This window comes from Juglans regia, chromosome 13, assembly GCF_001411555.2.
Source record: "Juglans regia cultivar Chandler chromosome 13, Walnut 2.0, whole genome shotgun sequence".
NCBI classification, from domain to species: domain Eukaryota; kingdom Viridiplantae; phylum Streptophyta; class Magnoliopsida; order Fagales; family Juglandaceae; genus Juglans; species Juglans regia.
The window spans coordinates 9,303,244-9,328,430 of NC_049913.1; the positions used below are offsets into that span (position 1 = coordinate 9,303,244).

The 25,187-nt window shown below is 37.0% G+C and overlaps 4 protein-coding genes and 3 non-coding genes across 9 annotated transcripts; 6 read left to right on the top strand and 1 right to left on the bottom strand.

The window, feature by feature from the left end:
- The first annotated feature begins 846 nt into the window (after positions 1–846).
- On the top strand, positions 847–12,150 carry LOC109003163 (endoplasmic reticulum metallopeptidase 1-like). Its single transcript, XM_018981183.2, has 21 exons — positions 847–1,342; positions 1,699–1,784; positions 1,979–2,080; positions 2,540–2,646; positions 2,752–2,852; positions 3,861–3,948; positions 4,599–4,687; positions 5,281–5,420; positions 5,521–5,686; positions 5,840–5,975; positions 6,144–6,240; positions 7,197–7,326; positions 7,721–7,780; positions 7,878–7,996; positions 8,534–8,658; positions 9,345–9,569; positions 9,921–10,081; positions 10,540–10,703; positions 11,529–11,611; positions 11,698–11,783; positions 11,879–12,150. Exons 1-21 carry the CDS (start codon positions 1,130–1,132, stop codon positions 12,020–12,022), a joined length of 2,622 nt encoding a protein of 873 aa, XP_018836728.1. The 5' UTR covers positions 847–1,129; the 3' UTR covers positions 12,023–12,150.
- Positions 12,151–13,056: 906 nt separating this feature from the next.
- LOC109003161 (60S ribosomal protein L17-2) lies at positions 13,057–15,606 on the top strand. The gene is made up of 7 exons (XM_018981180.2): positions 13,057–13,146; positions 13,237–13,273; positions 13,378–13,418; positions 14,602–14,832; positions 14,916–15,018; positions 15,106–15,173; positions 15,294–15,606. Exons 1-7 carry the CDS (start codon positions 13,144–13,146, stop codon positions 15,360–15,362), a joined length of 552 nt encoding a protein of 183 aa, XP_018836725.1. The 5' UTR covers positions 13,057–13,143; the 3' UTR covers positions 15,363–15,606.
- Positions 13,620–13,702, top strand: LOC118344357. Its single transcript, XR_004798130.1, has one exon. It is a non-coding gene; the product is annotated as a small nucleolar RNA snoR74 (small nucleolar RNA).
- LOC118344355 lies at positions 14,214–14,342 on the top strand. The gene has a single exon (XR_004798128.1). It is a non-coding gene; the product is annotated as a small nucleolar RNA snoR74 (small nucleolar RNA).
- A 1,691-nt stretch (positions 15,607–17,297) lies between the features above and the next one.
- LOC109003160 (probable signal peptidase complex subunit 1) lies at positions 17,298–18,622 on the top strand. Of its 3 annotated transcripts, none has more exons than XM_018981179.2 (2): positions 17,298–17,427; positions 17,951–18,622. In XM_018981179.2, exons 1-2 carry the CDS (start codon positions 17,416–17,418, stop codon positions 18,221–18,223), a joined length of 285 nt encoding a protein of 94 aa, XP_018836724.1. In that variant the 5' UTR covers positions 17,298–17,415; the 3' UTR covers positions 18,224–18,622. The 3 variants fall into 3 exon arrangements, with proteins under 3 accessions (XP_018836724.1, XP_035540464.1, XP_035540465.1); XM_035684571.1 differs by having other exon boundaries at positions 17,313–17,540; XM_035684572.1 differs by having other exon boundaries at positions 17,313–17,444.
- LOC118343768 lies at positions 17,398–17,548 on the top strand. The gene has a single exon (XR_004798129.1). It is a non-coding gene; the product is annotated as a U4 spliceosomal RNA (small nuclear RNA).
- A 2,332-nt stretch (positions 18,623–20,954) lies between the features above and the next one.
- LOC109003159 (small ribosomal subunit biogenesis GTPase RsgA 1, mitochondrial) lies at positions 20,955–24,115 on the bottom strand. Its single transcript, XM_018981177.2, has 5 exons — positions 23,191–24,115; positions 22,410–22,631; positions 22,106–22,300; positions 21,773–21,966; positions 20,955–21,345 (listed from the first exon to the last, which is right to left on the bottom strand). Exons 1-5 carry the CDS (start codon positions 23,869–23,871, stop codon positions 21,162–21,164), a joined length of 1,476 nt encoding a protein of 491 aa, XP_018836722.1. The 5' UTR covers positions 23,872–24,115; the 3' UTR covers positions 20,955–21,161.
- Between the last annotated feature and the right edge of the window lie 1,072 nt (positions 24,116–25,187).

The following is a 25,187-nucleotide window of genomic DNA, read 5'->3' on the forward strand; positions in this document are numbered from 1 at the left end:
TAAGGATGACCTACAACAACAAAGGGGCGGCACTGGTTACCTTGGAGAATGTCCGATACTTAAGTCAGTAACACAATATGAGAATAAATGTATGTAAAGATGAAGATAAAAATGTTTGTTACCTCTTGTAGGTTATTTATAGAAGTGCATGGATGTGGCATGACGGTAACTGACTCTAATCACCATTCCCAAGTGTATATCCTTCATGATCCCTTATTAATCGGAAGGGGGATAAGTCCTGTTTTATAAGAGTTATCTTCCCTAGGGTAATCGCATCCAATTGTGGATCAGACCTCCTACTTTATGGGAGTTATCTACCATGTAATTATGGTTGCAGGCTCTTCAGTTGTTGCCCTCTTAACCCTAAGTTAAAGCTTTGAGCCGGTTTCATAGTCGTGGGCTCGGAAGCTCAGGATGTGGGATAGTAAATAGTGGTTGATAAGAAGAATTCTTCTATAAATTATCCTACATCAAAATAATATTATCTTAACCAAGTTGTTAATATTTGCGGGGTTAACGTTACTCTTAATTTAATATTTATCATTTTTAATAGTAGAGATAAATATATATATATTTTTATATAATGAGGGTAGAGAGTTTTGAACCCAGTATAAAATATCTATCTTCAATATTTTATCACATATTAATTATAGTAATCGAATTGAGTGATGAAATATTGAAGTTAGATAAATAATTCATGTCTGACTTGTAAATTTTTTTAATAATTTAAGCATTTAATTGTCATTTATTTCAAGCATTCGATTTTCATGTATAAAATTACATCTTTTCACGAAGAAAATGTTTTGAAAATTAATGCGATGGAGCCTGTACCAAAAACATGAGCGAAAAACCGGTCCAAGGTCCAACCCTCGTATTATATTTGGAGTTGGTTCCCCAGAACAAACGCAACGTCGCGGGAGGTGCCTCCGTTTGTATCTATCTAATCTCTCTATTTCCAAGCCGACTCCGCTGACAAAATCCAGCATATTCCAAATCCATCAGTCACTGCCATTACCAATCCTACCTCTGTCACTCCTTCCCTCTCCTACGTATACATGGATGTGTAAATCTTGTTCTGCTCGTGTGTTTAAACTCGGAGGGGACGATACAAACGAGGAGCAGAATTAGAATGGCTTGGAGGTTGAGTGCCGCGGATGTGTCCGGGTTCAAGTTCTTGCTTTCTCTGGCTATCATGTATGGGCTCATGACGATGTTGGCCTATTCCGTCGTCCACATGAAGTTCATAAAGCCGCTCGGGATCGACGCGCCGCTCGATCGCTTCTCGGAGGCGAGGGCGGTCGAACACGTCCGAATTTTGTCCAAAGAGATCGATGGTCGCCAAGTGAGACCAGTTCTTTTGGCTGCTTCGTTTTGTTTTTGAGATAAAAATCGAATTCTATTAGATGTCTTCAAAGTTCTTATTTTCATGAAGTTTTGTTTCGTGGTTAATTGGATTTGTTAGTGTTAATGCTCCGTTTAGTTTCCGGGAAAGGATATAGAAGGAAAATAAGTTGATTTTTTTTGTTTCTTTATTTTGTTTCAAAATTACGAATTTCATTTCCTTACATTTTTCTCACTCATTTTTTTTTTTTAACGTATCTTTGTGAGCCTTTTTTTACCAACAAAGAAGAGAGGGGGGCTGTGAACCGTAAGAGAAGCCTTTTTCTTTTTAAGCTTTTTTGTTGGATTATTTTACAGGAAGGGCGTCCTGGTTTGCAAGAAGCTGCTCATTATATCAAAGGCCAGCTGGAAATGACGAAGGAGCGGGCCGGGTCCCATATTAGGTTGGTCTATTCATTTCCATGGTGTTATGAAGTTTTGTCCTTCAGTTTTATGGTTGTTTGTTTATTTCATTTTTATGTCCAACGCCGAAGTTGTAGTTCGATTTTGTCCGGTATTATTGCAGTTAAGTTGGAGGAATTGTTTGTTTATTTGCGTTTTGATAGTTTGCAGTTGTGCCCCGATTGTTAATTTGCAGAGTAGATGTCGAGGAGACCATTGTTAATGGCTCCTTCAACATGATGTTCTTAGGCTACAGCATAACTTTGGCGTATAGAAATCACACAAACATTGTTACGAGGTACTTCACATTATTCTGATTGATTTGTACTGAGGTTATTTGCGTTTTTACTACTGGGTCCCACGCACGTCCAGTGTTACATGTGAGGTAGTCGTATTGCGGATTATCATTTAACTATCAAGACAAGCATGCGAAGCTTCATTATTTGATGCTATTCCGCGCCGCCCGGCGGGGGGGGTGGGGTGGGGTGGGGACGACGACCTCTTTATAGAAGAAATGAAAGGGACAAAAAGAAGAGAGGTAGGGAATAACTTGTAAATGTGCTTTACTAGGAGAGAATGAGGAAGCATCTGGACAAAGACTCCAGGAATATAACATTCGTTAAGTTGGAAACTTTGTAAAATGCACAGGATTGTAAGAGGAAACTTGTTAATCTGTGTATTTTATATGAATAAATAAAGCATTATATTTTTATTATTTTATGCATGCCAGTATGGATTAACCTGCACCAAATGACAGGATGTCATCGGCAGATTCACTAGACACTGACCCGTCACTTTTACTGAATGGCCATTTTGATAGCCCCCTTGGTTCCCCAGGTGCTGGTGACTGTGGTTCCTGTGTTGGTGGGTACAATGAAAATCCACTCCTGTTAGAGATATTATCTTGGTCATTCTTGCTTGATCGGTTTATATTCTCATGTTTACTTCTGTCCTTTTGTTTTTGTTTAGCATCAATGCTGGAAGTAGCAAGACTCACTGTAGACTCTGGTTGGGTCCCTCCTCGGCCTATTGTTTTTCTTTTTAATGGTGCAGAAGAGCTATTTATGTTGGTAAGAATTAAGACATAATGGTATTGCTTTGGAATCATTTTTACCAACTTTTTTGTTTCCTCCCTCTAAAACTTTCTCAAGTATGTGCTTTACCTGGTGTCCTGTTGTTTTATTTAGGCTTTTGCCTCTTCAAATCAGCTGCATGGTTGAAAAAAGATTATGACTAAGTCAATGCGAGTACTTAAAATTTTCAGATGTACAACAGTACAAGTTCAATTTGTTTGGCTTTAATATGATCCACCCCTTAGAATACTTATTCATTTCTTTTTCTATAAAGTAGGACATATGTTACAATTTATCACAATTTGACAGAGGCAAGAATTTTCTAAAGCTATCTCTTACAAACTAATTAATTAAACGAAGTAAATAGAAATATGTGGCACGGCACCCTCCTAAACACATATGGCAATGTAATACTCCGGATTGTGTATAGGAATGCGGCAAATGGAATCTCACATTGTTTGGGTGGGGGAAGTTCAAGCTCTATATAACGATTTCAAGGGGCTTCAATTGTAACATTATCTAGTCCTTTTAGAGTATAGGCCCGGATTTGACTTTAGCCTTCCTTGAATCGTTATAAATGGTTCAAAGCTAATTGAATGGCTTGAAGAGGACGTCGTGAATTTAAGTGGGCGAGATTGCAATACCCCGGATTCTATATTGGAGGTGATAAATGGAATTCCACATTGTTTGGGAGGGAGAAGCTTAGGCCCTTTATAATGATTCCAAAGGGCTCCAATTGTAACCTTGACTATTCCGTTTAAAGTATATGCCAATATATGCCTTGAGCTTTCCTTGGGTTGTTATGAGAAAATAAGGCAAGCCAGAGTGCGATACAAAAAGTAAAACCAAAGTGAACAACAAAAAAGCAGCCATCACAATTTATGCTAGCCGAAAATTATGTAGTTAATATATCTGAAATTTCATTTTACTTTTTCTTTCTTCCTGTCATATGCTCTCCTAGTACGGGTAAGCTTATGAGATGTTTATTTGCATCTGCTGTTTCAGGGTTCACATGGTTTCATGAAGACACATAAATGGCATGACACAGTTGGAGCTTTTATAAATGTTGAGGCATCTGGCACTGGAGGTCTTGGTAGGATATGATCCAATGCCTGTATTATTTTTTGAAAAATTTTAGATCGCATGCTTATTATGGCTGTATGCAGGAGTACAATTCTGCAACTAACTGGTCTGCACTTATTTTTCCTTTTAGGGGATAACTTAGACGGCAACCAATCACCGAGAAAACATGCAAACCAACTTCCTAGGATAATCCAACTGTATTATAGACTAACTCAAAAAATAATGGGGACATTGTTGTGTTATGAAATGTTTGACAAACGACTTCAACAGAGATGAAATGTATATGTAATAAATACTAATTGGTGCTTGCTTTATAAAAATAATGGGGGACATTGCCTTGTTATGAAATGTTTGACAAACTACTTCAACAGAGATGAAATGTATATGCAATAAATACTAACTTGTGCTTGCTTTCCGTTCCTGATGACATGTTTACTAAAAAAGGAGCAACAATTTCCTGTCTACTTGGGCTATGCCTATCTCAGTATTAATAAAATCTCTTTTACAGTTAAAAAAAACGATAGGAACAATTGATATATTGAGAATCATCTTCTTTGTTGATAGAGGATAAGAACTCTAATTTCGTTATTTCTTCCCATTCCATATATATTGTTGCGGTGCCATAACACACTGATTTGTTTCTGCTCTCCAATTTAACAGATTTAGTTTGCCAGTCCGGACCTGGTTCTTGGCCTTCTCACGTCTATGCCCAATCTGCAGTATACCCAATGGCACATAGTGCAGCCCAGGTTTTTATTGGTCTTTTATTTATTTTTTGAACAACTTTCTTATAGTCTTAAATTCAAATCTAGGTGTTGATCATTTCATTTCTTCATGATTCATGTGTACCAAATATTGACTTTCATTATGATGTAAAAACAGCACAGTTCTTTCACATTTCCTCTTGAACCTTTATTTACATGATTTTGTTTAATGTTTCAAAAATCATGTTGGCCATATTTACAATTTCAAAACGAGGTTGGGGCAATGCATTATATCTACAAGAAAAATCTACAAAACTTCCTACTATTCACACAACCTCCACACACCACCTTTTTTTAATTTTTATTATTTTTTTCTTTTATCAAATATTTAACATATGAATAATGAATTGAAGAATTGAATTAGTTTAAAAAGAATAAACTCAAAAAAAAATATTAAAAAATTTAAAATTTTGAAAAAATGTGGTGTGTGGAGGTTGGGGAGGTTGTGTAGCTTCTTTGCTCATGAGGATGTGTACACGTGTTTTTATCCCCTCAACATTTTAATGTGCTTTGGCTGCAGTTTTCACCCGTTTCAGCAAAACTGATTTAATTGCAAAGATTCTATTTTTTATGTGCAGGATGTTTTTCCTGTTATTCCTGGAGACACAGATTATCGAATATTTTCCCAAGATTATGGCAACATTCCTGGGCTGGATATCATCTTTCTCCTTGATGGTTATTTTTATCATACCTCCTATGATACAATGGAGAGACTATTGTATGCATTACATCTGCTATTTTGGTACATATTTAGTTAATTGAGATCTTTATGTTATTTTGTTCTCAAAAACTTCTCTTATACATCCTAATGTCTCCAGACCCGGAAGCATCCAGGCACGTGGAGAAAATTTGTTCAGCCTAATTAAGGCCTTCACCAATTCTTCTAAGCTACAGAATACCCATGATAGAGAATCTTTTGCCACTACTTCCAATGAATATACAGACGAACAGGCTATTTTCTTTGATTACTTAACATGGTTCATGGTATGCTTTCATTTATAATTAATGATTTATTTATCAAAGAAATAATTAATGATCTGATTATGATACATTAGTTGTCTACAAGTACGATCACACTTGATGACTAATATTGTTTCTTTCTATCTCTTCCTTTTTTTTTTAATATAAATCTTTCAGATATTCTATTCAAGAAGAGTTGCTGTGGTACTTCACAGTATTCCTGTTGCCATCTTCCTTAGTGTTCCCTTCATTTTGTGTTTACTGTATTCTGGATTGCGTTCTTGGTTTGCAATCTTCTGTGATTTTACAAGAGGTAAATGGTCAGTGTTGATTTTTATTTGTAAATAATTCCTGAAACTGTCCTTCAATGTTCAGTTTTCATAATATATTCCAGTTAAGAATTTTAGTTCTCTAATCATCATCATCATCATCATCATCATTATTTGCATTGACGCTGCTGTCAAAATTGTTGATTTAACAGGAATGCTGTTCCATTTTGCTGGGATTATACTTGCAATTATTTTCCCAATTTTATTTTCCATCCTAAGGTTGCTGTTCTCTGGTCATGCAATGAGCTGGTGGGTGGATATATATTTTTTAATTACCGTTCCTGTAAAATTATCTTGCTAATATTGTCATTTGTATTGGTGTTGAATGAATGCCGTGTTGATTGTCCATGAAATCGTGTAGGTTATAAGAGTTTGGGATTCCATATAATAATTGATAAAATAGTTTCTAGTTTTATGTTATAATATTTTATTTCAAGGCAATTCATTTCAGCCGAGAAAACTTGTTACCATCAAGGAAGCTCTTCCTTATGCTTGACTATACTTTCTCGAATTCTCTGGTTGAACCTGTGGCATATTACAACTATTGGGCAAGTCATGGCTAAATTAAGGGCCTTTTGGATGCTTAGAATATCTCTGTACATCTGTGAACAGTAATGAAATTGTTTGAGTTAAGATGTTTTTTTGGTTTTGGGAAAAAAAAAATAGAAAAAGTTGAATAAAAATATTATAAAGTTAAAAATTGTTTGAATATAATTTTTATTTTGAAAATTGAAAAAGTAGTATTGTTTTTTGTGTTTTGTTTGGAAGTTTGGAAAAGTTATAATGATTAGGTAATGATTAGATGAAAAAGTTGAAGATTTGAAATTGAAATTGAAATTGAAAGTGTTTTGTGTTTGTTTGGGAAGGAAATATCTAAGAATACTTTAAAACAATTGTGTTGCCAAACGGACTCTAAGTGACCATGATATGAACATGTTGTGTTCTAGGCTTGACCATGCCTCAGAGAAAGATCCAAAAGCATTCGACCAAGCACAAAGTGATAAAGTATTTGCAAGATTTCAGATGATATATTGAAATAATATGGTTACTTTTTAATTCCCATCCAATTTTATGGTGTTGAACTTCTAGATGACACAAATTCCCTACTCTTTAGAATAGCTCTAGTTCCATTTCAGGATTGAGTTTTTGCACTTTAGTATCACTGCATTGCAAGGTTCTTCTAAACATGCTGAGCCATTATGCAGGTTTGCTCATCCATACTTGGCTTTTATGATGTTTGTCCCCTGTTCACTTGTTGGTCTGTTAACTCCAAGAATTGTTTGGAGTTGTTTTCCTCTGTCTCAAGATGTTTCAGATCTGAAAACTTCAAGAGAGGTACATTTCTATTGGAAATTTTTATATTTCCTTGATCAAGGCCAAGATTATCATACTATCTTTCATAGATTTGTTTTCTTTTATTTTTTTCTTTTTATTTTCCTGGCAAAGCAGATGGATAGGCCTCTCTCTCTCTCTCTCTCTCTCTCTCTCTCATCTGTTAAAGTGTCAGCACACTTTGATTTAGTGGATCTTGCTAAAATTAATCTATTTAGTTTTTTCTCCTGATGCCCATGGCATGGATCCCAAAGTGTTGGGCACAACTTGCTGCACCTGTATTTCGAAATTTACTTAAATCTATTTGTTGGGATCATTCTCTACTTCAAGTTTCTAGAACCACCGCAGATGCTTAATGCAGTTGTTTTAGCACTGATCTGAAAGATAAATCTTGTAGGCACTATCTAACGAAGCAAGATTTTGGGGAGCTTTTGGGTTTTATGCCATACTCACATTGGTACGTGTTGGCCACTGTAATTAGTTTTATTAGTCAAATGTAGTTATATTGAAACGCAAAAGAATTCAAAATATCTAAAGAACCTTTATAAAAACAGGCTTATCTTGTAGCTGGTCTGAGTGGAGGCTTCTTGACTTTTTTTGTGTCTGCCTCTATGCTTGCTGCATGGCCTTCCTTTTGCTTCTCAGTCAAATATTTCGGATGCCATTCACTCAGGTACTCTTTTCAATGGTGATCTGTTTGATTTCTTTCTTCTGTGAGTCTTATATAAATTTTACAAGAAGTTCATTTGAAAGTCAATTAATAAATTATGTCATGTCTGGTTTCCAAGTGTTTATGGGTAGTGAAACTCCTACATGTGCAAAGGAGTGTGTTAGGCTTCAGCCCAGCCAAAGAAGGAAAAAAGGAGTGTGTTGGGCTTGTCTGGGGACCTTGTATTAAGGTAATTGATCTCTTGAGAGAAAGGTAAAAGTATCTAAGTGGGAATGGTAGCACTTTCCAGATTCTCTATTGCTACAATACCTAAACACAGGATTTGCCAAAATTATTGAAATGGTTGAGATGTTTCAGTGGACTTTCTTCGTTCTCATCTGGAGGTTGGGACAACACACTCCTTGTCTCTTGTTTCAGATTCTCTGTCGCACCATGCCTTTTCTCTTGTTTCAGCCCAGAGATTGCAGAGTCATTTCATCAGATGTTTGTACATCTAGTTCATATTGAAAATTGCAATCTGATTGATTTTGGTTTTGTCAGGTCGACAGTATTTTACATAATACCCCTGATTCCATGCCTTACGTACTGTGTTTACTTTGGGGGGTTTCTTGCTCAATTTTTGATTGAAAAGATGGGTATGATGGGTGCTATTCCACCCCCTTATGGTTAGTTTTTCTGAACTTCTATCTTTCTTTTTGCACTGCTAATTATTTATTAACCTTCATTTACATCAAGACTAGCACAAAATTGTTTTTAGATTTCTTATAGTGGAGGGCGTGGGTGGGGAGCGGACTCATTTTTCACTCTATACAGGGTGGCTATTGTGAAGCCTAGAGTCTTGATGTGTGAGCTGTAGCAAGAATGTTTTACTTAAATCAGTACTGCCTTCATTGTTTTGATATACTGAAGGATGCAGTTTGTTTGCGTTGCGTTGATATACTTTTAGTGAAGAGCCTGCATCCCTGGAAATCCTTCTCCCTGTATATTATTAGTTGTGGAACTTATTTATGGCTGCACTACTCAGTGGGCACTTGGATAGATCAGAGATGTGGCAGTTAAAGTCAATCAAATAGATGTTTCCACTTTTTTAATCAATGAATTATACCTTACAACTAAAATTTTTTTATTTGGAGAAACTTTATAAACTGGCTGAGTCATGTATCTTATTCACAACTTCTGCTAGGTTGATTTGTATTCATTTTTGCCTCATGAAAGTCTGAATTCTTGAACTTTTTTTTATAACTTTAAGTTGTCTTCTACAAGGCAGTTCAAAGTCAACAATCTGCAATATTTAATCACCCGTGTCTTATGAAATTAGTGTTAGTAATGATTATCAGGTCTTTGCTTTCAGGATATTTCCTTCCAGACATAATAGTGGCAGCAATAATTGGAGTTGCAATGGGTTGGTGTGTGGGCCCCCTAATACCTATATGTGGTCATTGGTTGGCGAGGTCATCAATTTTTCAACTTTTGCTGCATCTTACCGTGCTTGCTTTGGCTCTGTCATCACAATTCTTTCCATACAGCACAGATGCACCTAAGAGGGTTGTCTTCCAGCATACATTTCTTACTGCAGGTACTGAAGTTGCCAGTATTATATGTTAAATGAACTAGAGAACACATATTTTGGAAGTCTTCTTTTTGTTCTCAGAAACGTTTTCAAACTATCTTCAGAAACACTTACAAAAGTTAAAAAAACATATATATATATATTTAGAAAACACTACAAAACATTATTTCATAACTTTTCAATATCTAACAAGTTAAATACTATTATATTTTGACCAGTATTACACTTAGAGTTTATGATTTTTGAGTATTAGCATGCTGTTTCTAGTAGTGGTCTCAGCTACCCCAAACCCCTCAAAAGAACCTCCTCTGTTGGTTGCTAATCCAAAAAAAATGTGTTTACTTCTGGAATTCACAGATGGAAATCAGGTTGTGGACTCTTCTTATGACTTTTCTGTAGTGGATTCCAATTCTTTAGCTTTTGTTTTCAAATATGCACCTGAAGTGGCAAATGAATTACACGTTAGTTCGGAGTTTTCTTTCGAAGCTGCTACATTGTCTCGCCGGGAGACTTGGATGGTATGTGACAATGAAGTTTCAAGCCATTGTTATGTTAAATACATGAATTTGATTGTTTTATATGCCTTCTAAAGGTATGGATATTGGCCTTTTCCATTTCAAACTCATGATGTCCTTGTCAAGTGGTAGTCCCCTCATCCCTGCATGAAAATCCATATTCTTTTGTTTCTTCAAGATCTGAGCAATATTAACATGCTGGTTTTCAGCAAAACTCTCTCTCTCTCTCTCTCTCTCTCTCTCACACACACACACACACGCACACACACACACACGCACACGCACACGCATCACAGATATATACTAGGCTTGTTAACCAATTGTTTTGTTGCAACAAATGGATGGCCACAACTATAAACAAAAACACTGGACACAAATATGGAGCTTTGTCATCCCCCATTAAATTTGTGAAGCAAAGTGATGCAACATCTGAGGACCTATCTATCTCTCTCTTTCTGCAGGCACTATTTCCAGTTTCTTTTTTATTCTCAAGAAGCTTGAAGTTCCCTACACAAAGTGATGGCATTCTGAAGCAGTATAAATACTTCCCCCATTTGTCTGTTTATAAGCAACATACAATTTCTAGCAAGGGATCTCGAAGAGTTCACTTGGAATTTTCCTTAGGGTGAGTGGTTTGAAATGCACGAGTTATCCATGAAGTTACATTGTTCTGCATATGACAAACATTTTCATGTGCATTTACAATTTCAAAGTTGTGAACACATTTAGCGGCAGACATAGGCATAGTTTAATATTGAAAGTGATAAATATTCATACTTTTTATATTTTTATTATCAATGTAGATTTTCCTTTACTCAAATTACTTATTTCCAATATGTTGGACTTGTTTTCTGGAAGATTTCCTGTTATTTGTTTTGAATGACTTGTGCCCATTTGTTTCCCTGTAATTATGTTTCGTTAAGGTGTAACTTTATGCTTCTATGCACAGATGCTTATCCACACTGCATTTGTGTCTTCATGTAGTTCAGAATTCATGATGTGCTCTCATTATCTAGAAACCTTTATTGTAATACACAATTGGTGCATGCTTGAATGCACCCAAAAACAAGGGAAGAATCAAAGAACGATACAAGGTGCCTTCTATGAATTTGCTTCAGGCAAAAAAAAAAAGTTCAGTATAACTTTGTTTTCACCGTGGGATTCTTGTTGCTATAGTGTGAAATCCATAACAATGACATATTTGACATAGGGATGCTCATTGCAATAGAGTGAAAGCAATTCTTTTACATGATTATCATTACATAGTAACATGCTACTCGCACCTTTCCCTGATCTGCATGGGCATTAACACAGTAACTTGTTTTACACGGATGGAAACGGTCCATTCATATGTTTAGAGATAGTTGAAAACTTAAATTTTCATCACATATTATGAACCATTTTATCTGGCTACAAGTTTGAACATCTTTAAGTGTTATGCTCATGGCAGTTCCTTAGAGGAGGTTTGGGTTACAGTCCTAAACATTACTGGTCCCTTATCCAATTGGTCATTTGCAGATAATGTTCTTCCAGGTATGAAAATTCTTTCCAATTCCAATTTGATTTTGGCCTATGGTATTTCCCCTTGTATAGATTTTAACATCGTGAAACCGGTACAGCTCCTGAAACATTAGACGGTGGTCCACCTTCATATATATGCAGACTTAGTGGAGCCAGCCATGAGAATTGGACCTTCTGGTTAGAGGTAAAGCCTGGTCACTATTAGTAGTAGTTTATGTTTTTGCCCCTATCTTTCTTGAAGCCGTTACTAAATCATGCACAACTTCGTGATTTTGGCAGGCTAGCAGTTCTGAAGATTTGAGAGTGGAAGTTGCTGTATTAGACCAGAAATTAGTTGGTGGGGCAAAGAAGTTGAAAAGCCTTTTTCCGGACTGGGTGGATGTTACTGCTTATTCTAGCTTTATGTCCAGTTATGTTTTTTAATCCCACACTGGCAGTTTTTGTTTTTATTTTTTCCAAAAATACCAAGAAATGGGCTTTGCCCGTATTAGTTGGGAAATTTAAATCTCGCATGAGATAGATTAATAAAGTTAATCTCAGTCCTGAAAACATCCAATGCTTCATTCTTCTCCATGTTCTTCACAATCGTCTCCCATTTTGCTCTACACGACTGTATCTTCGAGAAATGGTCATAAATAATGAGAAATGATATTTGCAGTTGTAGAGTGTGCGAGACTCACATAAAAAAAATTATTTTTTAGGAGAAGTACTAGAGCTACAAATGGATTATATAAAAATAATCACATAAACTGATGTGATTTTATGTGATCTGTCAAATCTACTTTATAATAAGAGTAACCTTACAATTTGACAAGCTCTATGAAATCACATCAATTTATAAAATTATTTTTATGTAATTAATTCGTGGCTAAAATATTTCTCTTACTGAAATAATTGACAAAGCATATTCCGTAGGCAACATAAATTTGCTTTAGAGCTTTTAAACTATTGGAAAAGTTTAACCTATGATGTAACCCATGACATGTATTTGTTTTTATCTTGAGAAAAAGCTCTAAAAGACTTCCATCAAATAGTGAAAAAGAACAAAAAAAAAAAAAAAGGAAAATAAACACTACGCTTACAATGCATAACCAAATATAAACACGACTATCGTATCTTAAAATAATAGGATGTGATCAAAGATAATTGTGTATTTACTGTCATAATTTAAAAATAATAATTGATATTATTTAAATAGAGATAATTAATTATAAGAGAATTATTACTTCTACACAAATTTTTATAAAATTTAAGCCGCGACTCACGTTGATTAGGCAATGACAATGTCAGTCTTTGCTTAACAAAAAGTTTACTAAATAATAAAATTCAATAGATTTATTTTTATATAATTTTTTTATAGTTAAAGTATTTTCATAAAATTAAGCATACAGCAGTATAAGGCCGCTTATTATATGGGCCTCAGTTTAAAGCCCAGCCCAAACCAAGCTCAACGACGATTAGGGTTTCATATATCTTCACCCACTCCATTTGCTAACCATTTCAGCCTCTCTGCTGCTCGTTGTCCTCGTCCTCAGCCAGCCGCAATGGTACCCAACATATTCTATCTTTCTCAAATTCAAAGAAGCATTGTTGTTCCCCTGATAATCTAAAAAATCTGATTCTATTTGGTTTCTCAGGTAAAGTACTCTAGAGAGCCCGACAACCCCACCAAGTGTAAGTACCATTTTCATCTTTACGTTCGCATTTTCGTTTTTTTTTCCTCTCAATGTTTATCATTTCCCTTCTGATACTTCCATTTTTGTTTGGATTTTCTCCAGCCTGCAAGGCCAGGGGCTCTGACCTTCGGGTTCATTTTAAGGTACGTACTAAGATCTGTCGCTGTCTTGTCATTATATATTATATATAAAGGGTGTATATATATATATATATCTACATATTTGTAAGTTCAAGTCTGTAGTTCTGTTGTGTTATTTTTAAATGTTGGAATTGCAATTTTCGTGTGAGATATTGTTCTTTTTCCTTTCTTTGTTTGCAATTTCTTTGGTTGTAATAACCGATCAAAAAATGTCAGGGGGCCGTTATTATTGGGTGAACCTCTTTTAGTTGTTCGTCGCTGAAGGTTCAGTAAATGATGGGATATTCACTATTCAGTCGTAGAAGCTTTGTACTCTTTTTTTAAAACTTGAATATGAGTAAGCCTCTTTTTTTTTCGTAAAGATTGAATTGTAAGACATGATGGGACGAGCGAAGCTGAGGTCTGTTGCCTTTAGGATGGCTCTCCATTAGACACCAAGTCAGCTGGATTCTAGGAAGCACTGATACTCCGGAACTGCTTATCAATGTTTGAATTGTATCCCATATCAATACGGCTTGGATATTGCCAGACTAGTCTCTGATTTTGAGACAGGTTCAGCAATTCAGAAAATAGTTTTGAGGAAAAATCTTAAGAGTTGTTGCCCTTTTTAAATTTGAAATTGGAGTTAGTGAACTATTCATCAGAAAGAAAATCCGGTTAACTGGTAAGATAATACAGCATTTTCAGTTTGAACTTGAGCATTCTGTTTGGCACACTTTCTTTGTGAAAGATGTAAAGTTGGTGAGCTTTCGCAGTTATTGGTCCAAATTTTCTCCACTTCATTTGCTGGAACCTGATTAAAAAGCAGTGCCCTTTTGCCTTTTGTGAAGAGGGCTCTCGTAAATTTCAGGGAAAGTACTTGCATTGTTATTGGGTGAACCTATGTAGTTGTTAGTGACTGAAGGTTCAGTAAATGATGCTACATCCCTTTTTCATTTTGCCATTTTGCTCAATTTTTGTTGCTCTTTTTGTTCCGAACTTCTCTGTTAGTTGGTGCTTGTAATTATGCATCTTTTGCAATTGAGGCCTGACTGGTGTTGAGCTTCAATGAAATTTATGTTTCAAAGTAATGTACTGGTTAATTGTATTTTTAATATTTATAATGTATTTGCTCTGTTTTATCAATAAAAAAAATGTATTTGCTCTGTTTTATGGTGTTAAACTGAATTTTGCATTTTTTTTATAGAACACTCGGGAGACAGCCCATGCCATCAGAAAGTTGCCATTGGGAAAGGCAAAGAGATATTTAGAGGATGTTCTGGTCCACAAACAGGCAATCCCCTTCAGACGTTTCTGTCGCGGTGTTGGAAGGACTGCTCAGGCAAAGAACAGGCATTCAAATGGACAAGGGCGCTGGCCTGTGAAGTCTGCCAAGTTCATCCTAGATTTGCTCAAGAATGCTGAGAGTAATGCTGAAGTATGTGACTTCTGCCTGTACCATATTCATTGTCGATTTCATCCTTAATTTTTAACTAATAACTGTTACTTAAAATCTTCCAGGTTAAGGGTTTGGACGTCGATTCTCTATTCGTATCTCACGTCCAGGTGAACCAAGCACAAAAGCAAAGGCGGCGTACCTACCGTGCTCATGGAAGAATTAATCGTATGTTCTGAGGACTTGTAATGCTATATTTGGTTTTTCTAGATTTGTTATGATTATTGATTTTATATTCCCTTATGTCTTGGGCAGCCTATATGTCATCCCCCTGCCATATTGAGTTGATTTTGTCTGAGAAGGAGGAACCAGTGAAGAAAGAGGTATTCATTGTTATTGCATCGAGTAAATTGTTGAAAAAGGAGGAATGTGCCGGTGGAGGGAAATTGTGCATTGTTTTTTGGTTATGGTTTGTTTCTCATTTACCATTGTTGATTCTGCAGCCAGAGACACAGTTAGCAACTAGCAAATCAAAGAAAAGTCAAGCTCTGCGCAGTGGTGCTTCTTCTTGAATGGCAGTTATAGCACTAACAATTGAATGAGTGCCTCAAATTTCATGCTGCTGCACTTTTGCCTTTTGACGAGAATTGTTTTTCGTTTTACTACTTTTTTTTTCCATATAGAATGAATTGGTGATTACGATGAACTTCGTCTTCAAATTATTTCTAGTTCAAACTTCATTGAAAGTGGGATCTTTTTCGGAGATTTGTGGTTGGAAAGCCTATGAATGCAATAGTTTTATAGGGCTTTTTTTTAGTGGGATCTATATTTTTACAAAAAGTTTACACGTGGTTTGTCTATTTAGAGATTGTACCTAATATTAGTCATAATAGTAATAATAGGTTAGAGAGACCCTTAAGATGCGGTGAGAATGTGAGTTTTACACCCTTCGGTACGTCATCTTTCCATTGTTAAAAGCAATAAAAGTCTATTTTTACATCAGTTCTTCTAGAGACACTTGGGGCACGCAATTGGTGGGGAGTCGGTTGACGTCAGTCGTTATATTTAAAAAACAAATAATGAAATCGACAAAATCTAAAAGAAGAGATTTGAGTTGGCTTCGTGTGGTCTTTAGCTTGTTCTTCAAACAGAGCTTGTTCTTCACATCTTGCGTTGGCTTCATGCGGTCTTCGGCTTGGTATTCAAATAGAGATTCAAAGTTTGTTTTTCACATTTGCCTTCATGCACTCAAACTCGTGGGTTTCATGCTTTTGACTTTTTGACTCAATTTTTGTGCCCATGGCCTGTGGATTTCCTCAAGTTTGCTCATGACCAATTTTCTTTTTGGGTTCGTCTTGTTTTGGCCCCTGGAGATCTTCTCCAGATTCAAAGTGTCAAAAATTCATTAATTTTGCATTACAAATGAGAGAAAAGTAGTTTAAAAAGGAGAGGAATGACATGATCTTTATTCTTGTTTGAGACCATACCTCTTTCTATGTGGAAAATTACAATTTGAAAACTCTTCAAAGAATAATTTACCTTTTTTCCAAATTGATTTATCAATAACATTAGAGTATTATGTTTTTCTTAAAAAAAAAAAACTATCTTCATGGCTCGGAAGATGTGAGGAAGACGAGGGAGAGGCAATGTTTCATGGTCTTCGTGTGGGTCGTCGTGTGGGAAGAAAAGGATCTTGGTAGCTCAGAAGATGTGGGGAAGACGAGGGAGAGACAGAGCTTCGTGGTCTTCGATTTCGTGGAGTTTCAATTTCGTGGGGAAGACGAAGGTAGGGAGATTGGAGAGCAGAAGAGTTTGATTTCGTGGAAAAGTTGAAGGGAGGGATACTAGAGAGATTGAAGAGTTGGTCTAAAGAAGTGACTCGATTTCATTAGAAAAGACAACGGAGGGAAGGCAAATATGAAACGCATCATTTTACCACTATATCAAACGAATCATTTCATTTCCACGATCATTATAAAAAGGAACAAACCCAAAATAAAAGAAAGCTCTAGTAACTACAATAATAAAGCTCTAGTTTTAGCTCCATAATCCCATCATGAAAAATGTACTAATATTGGGTATATTACGAGCATTATAAAAATAAAGTTTAGAAAATGGAACTTCCCACCGATTGTTGTGGTTATTTTTATTATTTATTTAATGATTAAAAAATTATTTTTTTTAATGAATATGTGATTTTTATTTTTTAAAACGTTTATGAGGTTTAAAAAATTGTTTGAAAAAAGCAAAAAAAAACAAATATTGTTCTGATCTCTTTATTTTTTGTTAAAAAAAATGATCTATATATTTTATTGTCGAAGGAAAAATTATTTTTATCATTTTTTTTAATTATAATCATTTCATCATTTGGGGGTAACAATTAACCGATAATTTCGATGAACACTAGAGCGAAAATAAGAAGGGATTTTGATTTTCAAAGATAATAATTATTAAGGTGCATGGGCTGAGAAAATCTATCTTTGAATAAACATAATTACAAATACGTTGTGGTCGGACGTCTTCCTGCTTAGTCCCACATTGGGTGCAGAGGAAAAGTGGGGAGTGATACTTCCAAATAAGAAGGGGAAGGAGGGTCTCTTCCTCTTCATCTTTGCGCTTGGGGCAATGACGCAGCTAGTGAGGTTCTAACCGAGGCGCGTCTATTGCTGGTTGAAAACTATTTCCAAACCCCCTCTTCGGCCTGGGTTAAGCCCAGGCCGTCGAGAATTTCTGGAAGGGTTCCCTTCGGGGTAAAACCCTACAATTCTATATTCAGAACTTTATTTGCTTGTTGCTCGATTGATTGGTTGTCCAGCTTTGACAATACTTAGCATATTTTTTCATTTCTTCTCTTCGGATTGACAACTGTACCATCGCATTGTCGGCTAAGCTACTATCTCTTAAGTAGGGAGTTATTGTCTTGGTTCTTGTTCTTAATTCCAGGGTCCCGAATTCCATACTCGCCCGATTCTCATCTTATATTGGAGTGATCTGTGGTTCTAAATTGTAATGGATATTACCTAGGGTTTACTTATATTTCGTAACCCTCTCTGTCCTTAAATTTTCATTCTTTTTATCAATTTAGGTTTATCAGATTCTAGGGTTCATACTTATACCAAGTGATCTCCCCCCCTCCCCCTCTCTTTTATATGATTTTTAGATGGATTGGCAAGGACAGAAATTGGCGGAGGAGCTGATGCAGATAATGCTGTTGGCATTCGCTGTGATATCGTTCGCTACGGGCTATATATATGGATCGTTTCAGATGATGGTTCTAATATATGCTGGTGGTGTGGTTCTGACCACATTGTTGACAGCCCCCAATTGGCCCCTCTTCAATCGCCACCCGCTCAAGTGGTTGGAATCAAGCGAGTCCGAGAAGCATCCGAAGCCGCAGCAGGCCGTTAGTTTCAAGAAGAAACCCGCCAAGTAGTAGGTTATTTATGTTGATCTTAGTATAGGCATTTCTTTGGATTGAAACAATGCCTTCTGATATATATATATATATATATATATATATATATATAAATCTTTTCCGAAATAGACAATTCAGTGCACTTGATTGCCCTAAAATTTGAACCTCTAGACTATGGTTGGAAAAAAAAATATTTCTTAATTTTCTGTGTGAAAGAGACTGTATATGTGGCTTTGCCTTACTCTTAGCACATAGAGAGATTTTTTTTAATTTGCTTAATGCAATATATTTCGGCAAATAGTCAAGCTATGATTGCGCCATGGTGGTTGAATATGATTAGGGTTTGAGGGTATTGAATGGGATTCTGTTTGTTTTATTTATGTTCATAAGGTTTATGTTAATCTACCTATTTTCAGTTTGGGTGTGATTGAAATTGCAGTTGATATAGAGGCTAGATAAATTTCAGATAAGGTGTCCGTCCAAGTAGCCGACAGTTCTTGTCCAAACAATACGTATGCTTACCAATCGCGAAAAAATTGGTACGTGTAGTAGATTTATGAAATTGACAATTATGGTGGTAAATAATGGCTTCCTGGATTCCATCATGAAATATGTTCTAAGTTTTTGTCCCCAAAACTACTTGTGTCACATGTCCAATGTTCTAGAGATATTATGCTCCCGGACTGAAATGTAGCCGTCAGTTTTGGGTGCTCTTCTAGCAGTTTTGTTGATAATTGAGTTAGATAGCTTTGCTTTGATCTCTTTTCTTGCAGCTGGATTTTTGTTTTCTGCCCGTTAGTTACAGATGTTTAATGTTTGTCGTAAGTTTATATGTCGAAAGCATGGGATGTGCCATTGCGTTCGGATGCCATATGGCAAGTTCTTGGCCTAGGATTCACCATGTGCTTTAGAAGCATGATAGTTTCTCTGTATATTCATGACACTGGTGATAGGCGTGTGAACACCTAGCTTTTGAGACTCTGGCCCCTTTGTGGCTCTCGCTGGTGGGGTTACCATTTACTCCTCTAGTGACTCATTTTTTCTCGTACTCGCGACTTCGCAAGCAATGGATGTGTTTTTTCGTGTGTACGATTAAGATTGCAAAACGTTTTCTTTTTTCTATTTCATCTGGGGAAACAGTTGCATTTGGTTCTAACGTGTTCAGGTGAATTACAAAACATATTCACGTCTAATAAATTTTCTGAAGTAAAATTGGTTATGTTGTGAGTAGTTTACAATGTAGTGAACCAAACAATCCTATCGAAATAGGATACATCAGACTTGCACAAGCCTTAACTAAAGAGACAACCTCACAGGGTTATAACATACTCACGGCACCATGGGGATAACGTACTCCCTTCAGGGTACCTCAGTCAGACAGCAACATTCACTCATCGGCAAGTGTAATTTGCCATTGCCTAAGTCCAACTGCTACAGAAATTCTTCATTCTATATACCCCAAAAAAACACGTACAGATTAAAATTCTATAAGCGCCAAAGATTTATTCTCTAGCATCAACACCCTTTCTTGGATTAAGTCTCCTGAACTTTTGCGAACAAGAAAAAGGCTTGTCCATTGCTGCCCGGTTTAAGAATGGTCCAGCCAAATAATAAACGGCTTTGAAGGTTGCATATACTAGGCCTGCAATCCGACCTGAGACAACTGGATTTGCACTCAATCCAACCCAAACGGGACCATCCAAGGCGCCAACCTGAACCGAACCGACCCAAACAAACCAAAATCGGGTTGGGCCCATGCGACCCGACCTTCACCAAATCGGGCAAAAAAAAAAAAAAAAAAAAAATCTATATTCTACACATCCACATCAATTTACAAAATATTTCTATTATCTATATCTTAAACCTGATCACAATACCAAATTATCAAGCTCAGATCATCACTCGCAAGAAAACATCCCAAAAACCAAAAAATGAGAAGTGCAACTTTGCATAAGAGTTGCGGTTCTCCTCGTTGGCAATCATCTTTATGAACACGATGCAGGCGGCGATGGCTTCACTAAAGGAAGAAAAAAATAAGGATAAAAAGTCGAAAGGTATTTGGAATGAAATATTTTAGTTCAAATAGCTAAAATTAATAAACCCTCTCACATGATGAAAGTGGAATCCATTCTAGAGTTCTCTTGAAATTTTTTTGAATGATAGTCCTTTATGGTTTACATTTCATCCCGATCTTTGTATGTTTAATATGAAAATCACATGAAATTGACACATTGTAAATCTAAGTCTAAGAAAGTAGCGAAAGTCTTTCTAGTCAGACATGGGGGTGTAAGCACAAGCAGTTGAAAGTTGAAACATCAAGCATCTTCTTCTTACTTTACCAACATGAGTAAAATAAAAGAGAAAACAAAGAGAAATTTTTTGGGAAACAAGGTGGGGGGGGGGGGAATACGAAAACCCATTTCAACGTTTTCTTGCTGCAAGGAGAAAAGTCCCCCGCAACCCCAACTCTCCGATCACACTCCATCTTCGATCTCGACCAATGCTTGTCTGAAAGACAACCCACAACTTAAGAGGCCGAGAAATAAGCAGTGGCAACTAGGGCTTGAGTCTGAGAAATTGAGAATTGAAATTTGAAGATAAGTTGATATTTACATTCAGATGGGTTGAGAGCAACATAAAAAAAACCCGTTAATAGTCGGGTCTCCAACCCGATCACATAACAACCCGGTATAAGTCAGGTCGGGTCAGGTTACATTAAGCGGGTCATTTGGTTTTAGCCTAAGCATGCAAAAAGTGAACATTGGCATTAGCGGATTAGTTCTCTAGTCAGATCTGATTATCAGCCATCAAATGAGTATTTTGACTCCAGCAAAACAGAAAGAGAAATCTAATTAGCCTCACTGTAATCTGTACTGGTGACTGGAGTTTAACCTCTCAAACAAGGAGGGTTAGGAAACTTGATATTTACATTTCATGGTAGGAGGTACACAACTTTCTACTGGTTTTCATTTCTCATTGCCCTTAAGATAGGATCATTTTCTACTTCTAAGTCGTCGTCGTCGTCGTCGTCCAACTCATCTAGTATTGATTGGTTGATGCTCTTACGAGATTTTCTCCTATGCTTCTTAGGCTCCAACCGCGGTTCTGCTTGCTGAACACCCATATATCCCACCTTGTACCTGCAAAGAATTGACTCATTTGGAATCGCTAATGAGACTCTAAAATCTTGATGGGAAATATGGAAAGCATGCTAACAAAATGAAAATAAGAGTCCAAGCGTTATTATATAAGAATAGAGGAAGAAGTTACATGAGAGAACGCATATAAGTTACATGACCCAGAACCCAGGGTTAAGACTTTATAGTTCATACCACATAGATAGATATTCTAATTTAACTACTTGAGTACAAAAGAAAAAAGAAAAGAAAATTATAAAAATTTTATGGTCAAATAAAATGCCAATAATCACGATGAAAACTTATTTCTCTGTAACAATGACCACTAAAAAATGCTCCAGAAGCGATTTGTGCACCACAAATAGTTAAACAAGCACTATGATATGATAAATGCTTGACTAAACACATTCCATACATAACTTTAACATACCTCACATCACCTTCTCTTTTGGTTCCAAACGTCCTGAGCTGAAACTCCTCCCTGATTCTGATTTCATCAAGAAGTTGAAAATAGTACGAGTATCTTTCCCAATCCCCTTTCACAATGCACCCTGGTTCCCCGAGATGCAAGCAATCATTGAATGAACATTTCACAGGATCATTATCACTAAGCATTTTCTGGATCTGAAGATGGAAGTTAAAGAGAAGCCATGTTTGAAACAGACAAATTTCAGATGAGGTTCGGCATTTTATTGAGAAGATTTGAAGGATCCTGTGTCAATAAATCAAACGAAGGACATAGTGTCTAGCAAACAGCACAAACCTCAGGGAACGCTTGTGCAAGAGATTGTTTTGTTACTTTCATCAAACTAGGCTGGTTAAACCCAGGAGTATCAGCAAGATAACCCCCTCCTGATAATGGAAGCAGAGAAACATGGCGAGTGGTATGCTTCCCTCTGCCACTTCTTATTGAAACTTCCCCAACACGCTGTTCCTCAAACCATTTGCTGCCGAGAATCTGAAAGAAGTGCGTGAACTTATGGGGGAACATGTACCATCTTATGAGCAAACATAGGCAAAAGATGTTTAGAAAATCAAGACGTGAAGTAGAGAGACATCAAACTCACAGGATCAAACCAATTATCCTCTTCTGCTGCATCAGAAGCATGATGGTTGCTTCTCAGGGCATTAATCAGGCTAGACTTCCCAACTCCACTTGGACCCACAATTACAGTTGTTTGATCTTGCATAAAAGATGCAAGAGTATCTAATCCACATGTAGACTCAACACTGCAAAATACTGGTTCATAGCCCCAACTCCGTAGCCTGTTCCTCCATCCAACCAGTGTCTGCATATGCCATCAAAAGCTAACAAACTTCAGAGTGAATAGCTGGGGAAAAAAAAGCTAACAGTGGTTTGGATATATATCAGTTGTCTTTGATCCGCAATATAACGGTTTTTTTTGAATCTTTTAGAGATCTATATGTTGGAAATTTAATCACCCTAGCAACCGAAGTTTATACTGACTATCAATGGCAGCACTAAATTTGTCACTTTGCAACCAAGACTAAGGCTAGCAAAACTATTGTCATGCAGTACAAACTAATAGCATAAGCCACAGCGAATCATCGATCGCATTATGTAGAGTAATTCTTCGTCTGAGTTTGAGATTCGATGTTCGATGTTAATATACCCTAATTTGTGTCAATGACAATCTAGTTCCAGTGATGCATATTTCCGATGAGCAAGTATCTAATGCCTCAGTTTCATTCATAACCAATAGAAAAGAGCAAAATGCAACTGTCATTTTTATTGACTAAAAGAATCAAAGGAAGCTCCAGCATCTAAAATCTGCTTCGAATAACAACATTTCACATCCAAACAAACACATTTTAAAGAACCCAAACCTCTTCATCCACAAGCTCAGACTTATTCAGTGCAAGAGTAAGCGGAATCCCGGTCGACTCGGCCTCCACCAGGAACCTCGTGAGCGTGAAAGCCTCGGGCCTCGGCTGCTCCAACGAGAAGAGCACCAGCAAATGGTCCACGTTCGCCACCGGGGGGTCCAGAATCTCCGAACTCCGCTGGAAGACGTTCTCGATCATGCCCCGCCGGTCCACCCAATCGATGGACCCCACCAACACCTTGTCTCCAACCAAGACCCTTCTTTTTATCTTCTTCAGCACCGCCTTCACCACACACAGCAGCTCAACTCCGATTCCAGAAGATTCCGAGCCCTTGATAACGTTTCTAGAGGGCTCGGAGGATGGAAGCGATTGGACGATTACGCGCATGAAGTTGGCCTGGGCGGCGGCGACGGTGCCGATGGCTTGGGATTCGGAGAGAGGAGGCGGGTCTCGGGGGGAGAGGACTGGAGCCAGAGAGGAGGAGTAGTCTCTGAAGTTTTGCTTGGCTCTAAGGAGGTTCTTGTCCGGTTGGGGTCTCTTGGAGACATTGCTAGGGTTTTTTTGTTTGGCGGAGACCGAGAGGCATCGGACTGTTGAGAAGCGCCGGAGGAGGAGGTTGTTGAAGGTCGGGAGGGAGGCCATGGCTCGGTGGCGGATGATTGAAACGGAGGCGATTGGCATGAGTTTTTAAATTGTTTGGTTGCAGATTTTGGATTGAATTCGTTCAGAGAGAGAGGGAATGGGAGAGCCGGTGAAGAGTCAAGAGTTGGGCATTTTATCCATTGCTGCTGGCTGGTACGGTGGTACCACCGGTGGAGGCTGAATTGCAGTGTCCTGCAGTTTCCTCGTGTTATCAAGCGTTCAGCCTTCTAAAATCGAAAAGGGTAACGATGTTACGATACCCTTACTACCGACTACAACTTGTCTACTGCCGAAGCCTACGTGGCATTTATTTTTCTCTTTCTTTTGTCTTCCTGTCAGACCAAGGCTCTTGCATGTTAAAATTCAAACACAATCTACACTCAAATATTTTCGCACCGCGCCCCTCCACCTCTCCCCTCCTCTCCATTGCGTTGTGCTTCCCGCCGTGGTCATCGTTGGACGGCATCACAAACCCCAGCAATTTTCAAAAGCCCCCTATCCTTTGCGTCGCACCAGACCATACGCGAATCAGGCCGAGCCAACGCCTCTCTCCCATACTAACCCTCTGGAGATGAGTATCAATTGCTCACTGGAACCTTGTTTTGAGTCACCACACAAACTGAGTGTTGCATAACACTTGATCTTGATTGGCTTGTGTTATATCATCTCTACAATGCTCGTTTTAGTGATCTGTTTAGTGGTGCTGAGTGTTTGCATTGATTTGCTTTGCGAGTGTTTTTTTTTCAATTTAATTTTGAAGTGGCAGAATGCTTGTAACTGGTGTTTTATAATTTTCTAACTTTAAGTGGTTGATATTAAATAAATTTCTATTTATTATCAATTTTACTATCACTTCTCAACCTCTTATAGCGTGACATCAAGTAATTAATTCGCAAATAGATATAACGACGTCTTTAGTTATTTAATATCACATAATGAAACAGTAAAAATATAATTATAAAATGAATATAAGATTGCATCAAGAGATCACCTAATCTGAGTCTTATATAAGATTGCTAATTTTAGACTACGTTTGGATGTTGAAATGAGTTAAGTTGAATTTCAAATCGTAATATTTTGTAAGTTTTATTGAGATAGATTTAATTTTTTTAGGATAAGATCTGTTTAGTCTTTTAGATTAAAATATATGAAATAAATTGAGATAAATTTAAATTTTTTATAAAAAATTAAAAAAAAATTAATAAATTTCATCAATAATTTATTTGAAATAAGTTAAAATGAGTTCTTAAAGCTTTAAAATAGTGGACATGGGCATGAACTCAGGCCCAAAAACTTGCCTTAAAGTGGGTTTTGCCACCTCACATAGGCTTCACGCCTAATTATACAGCTTCTAT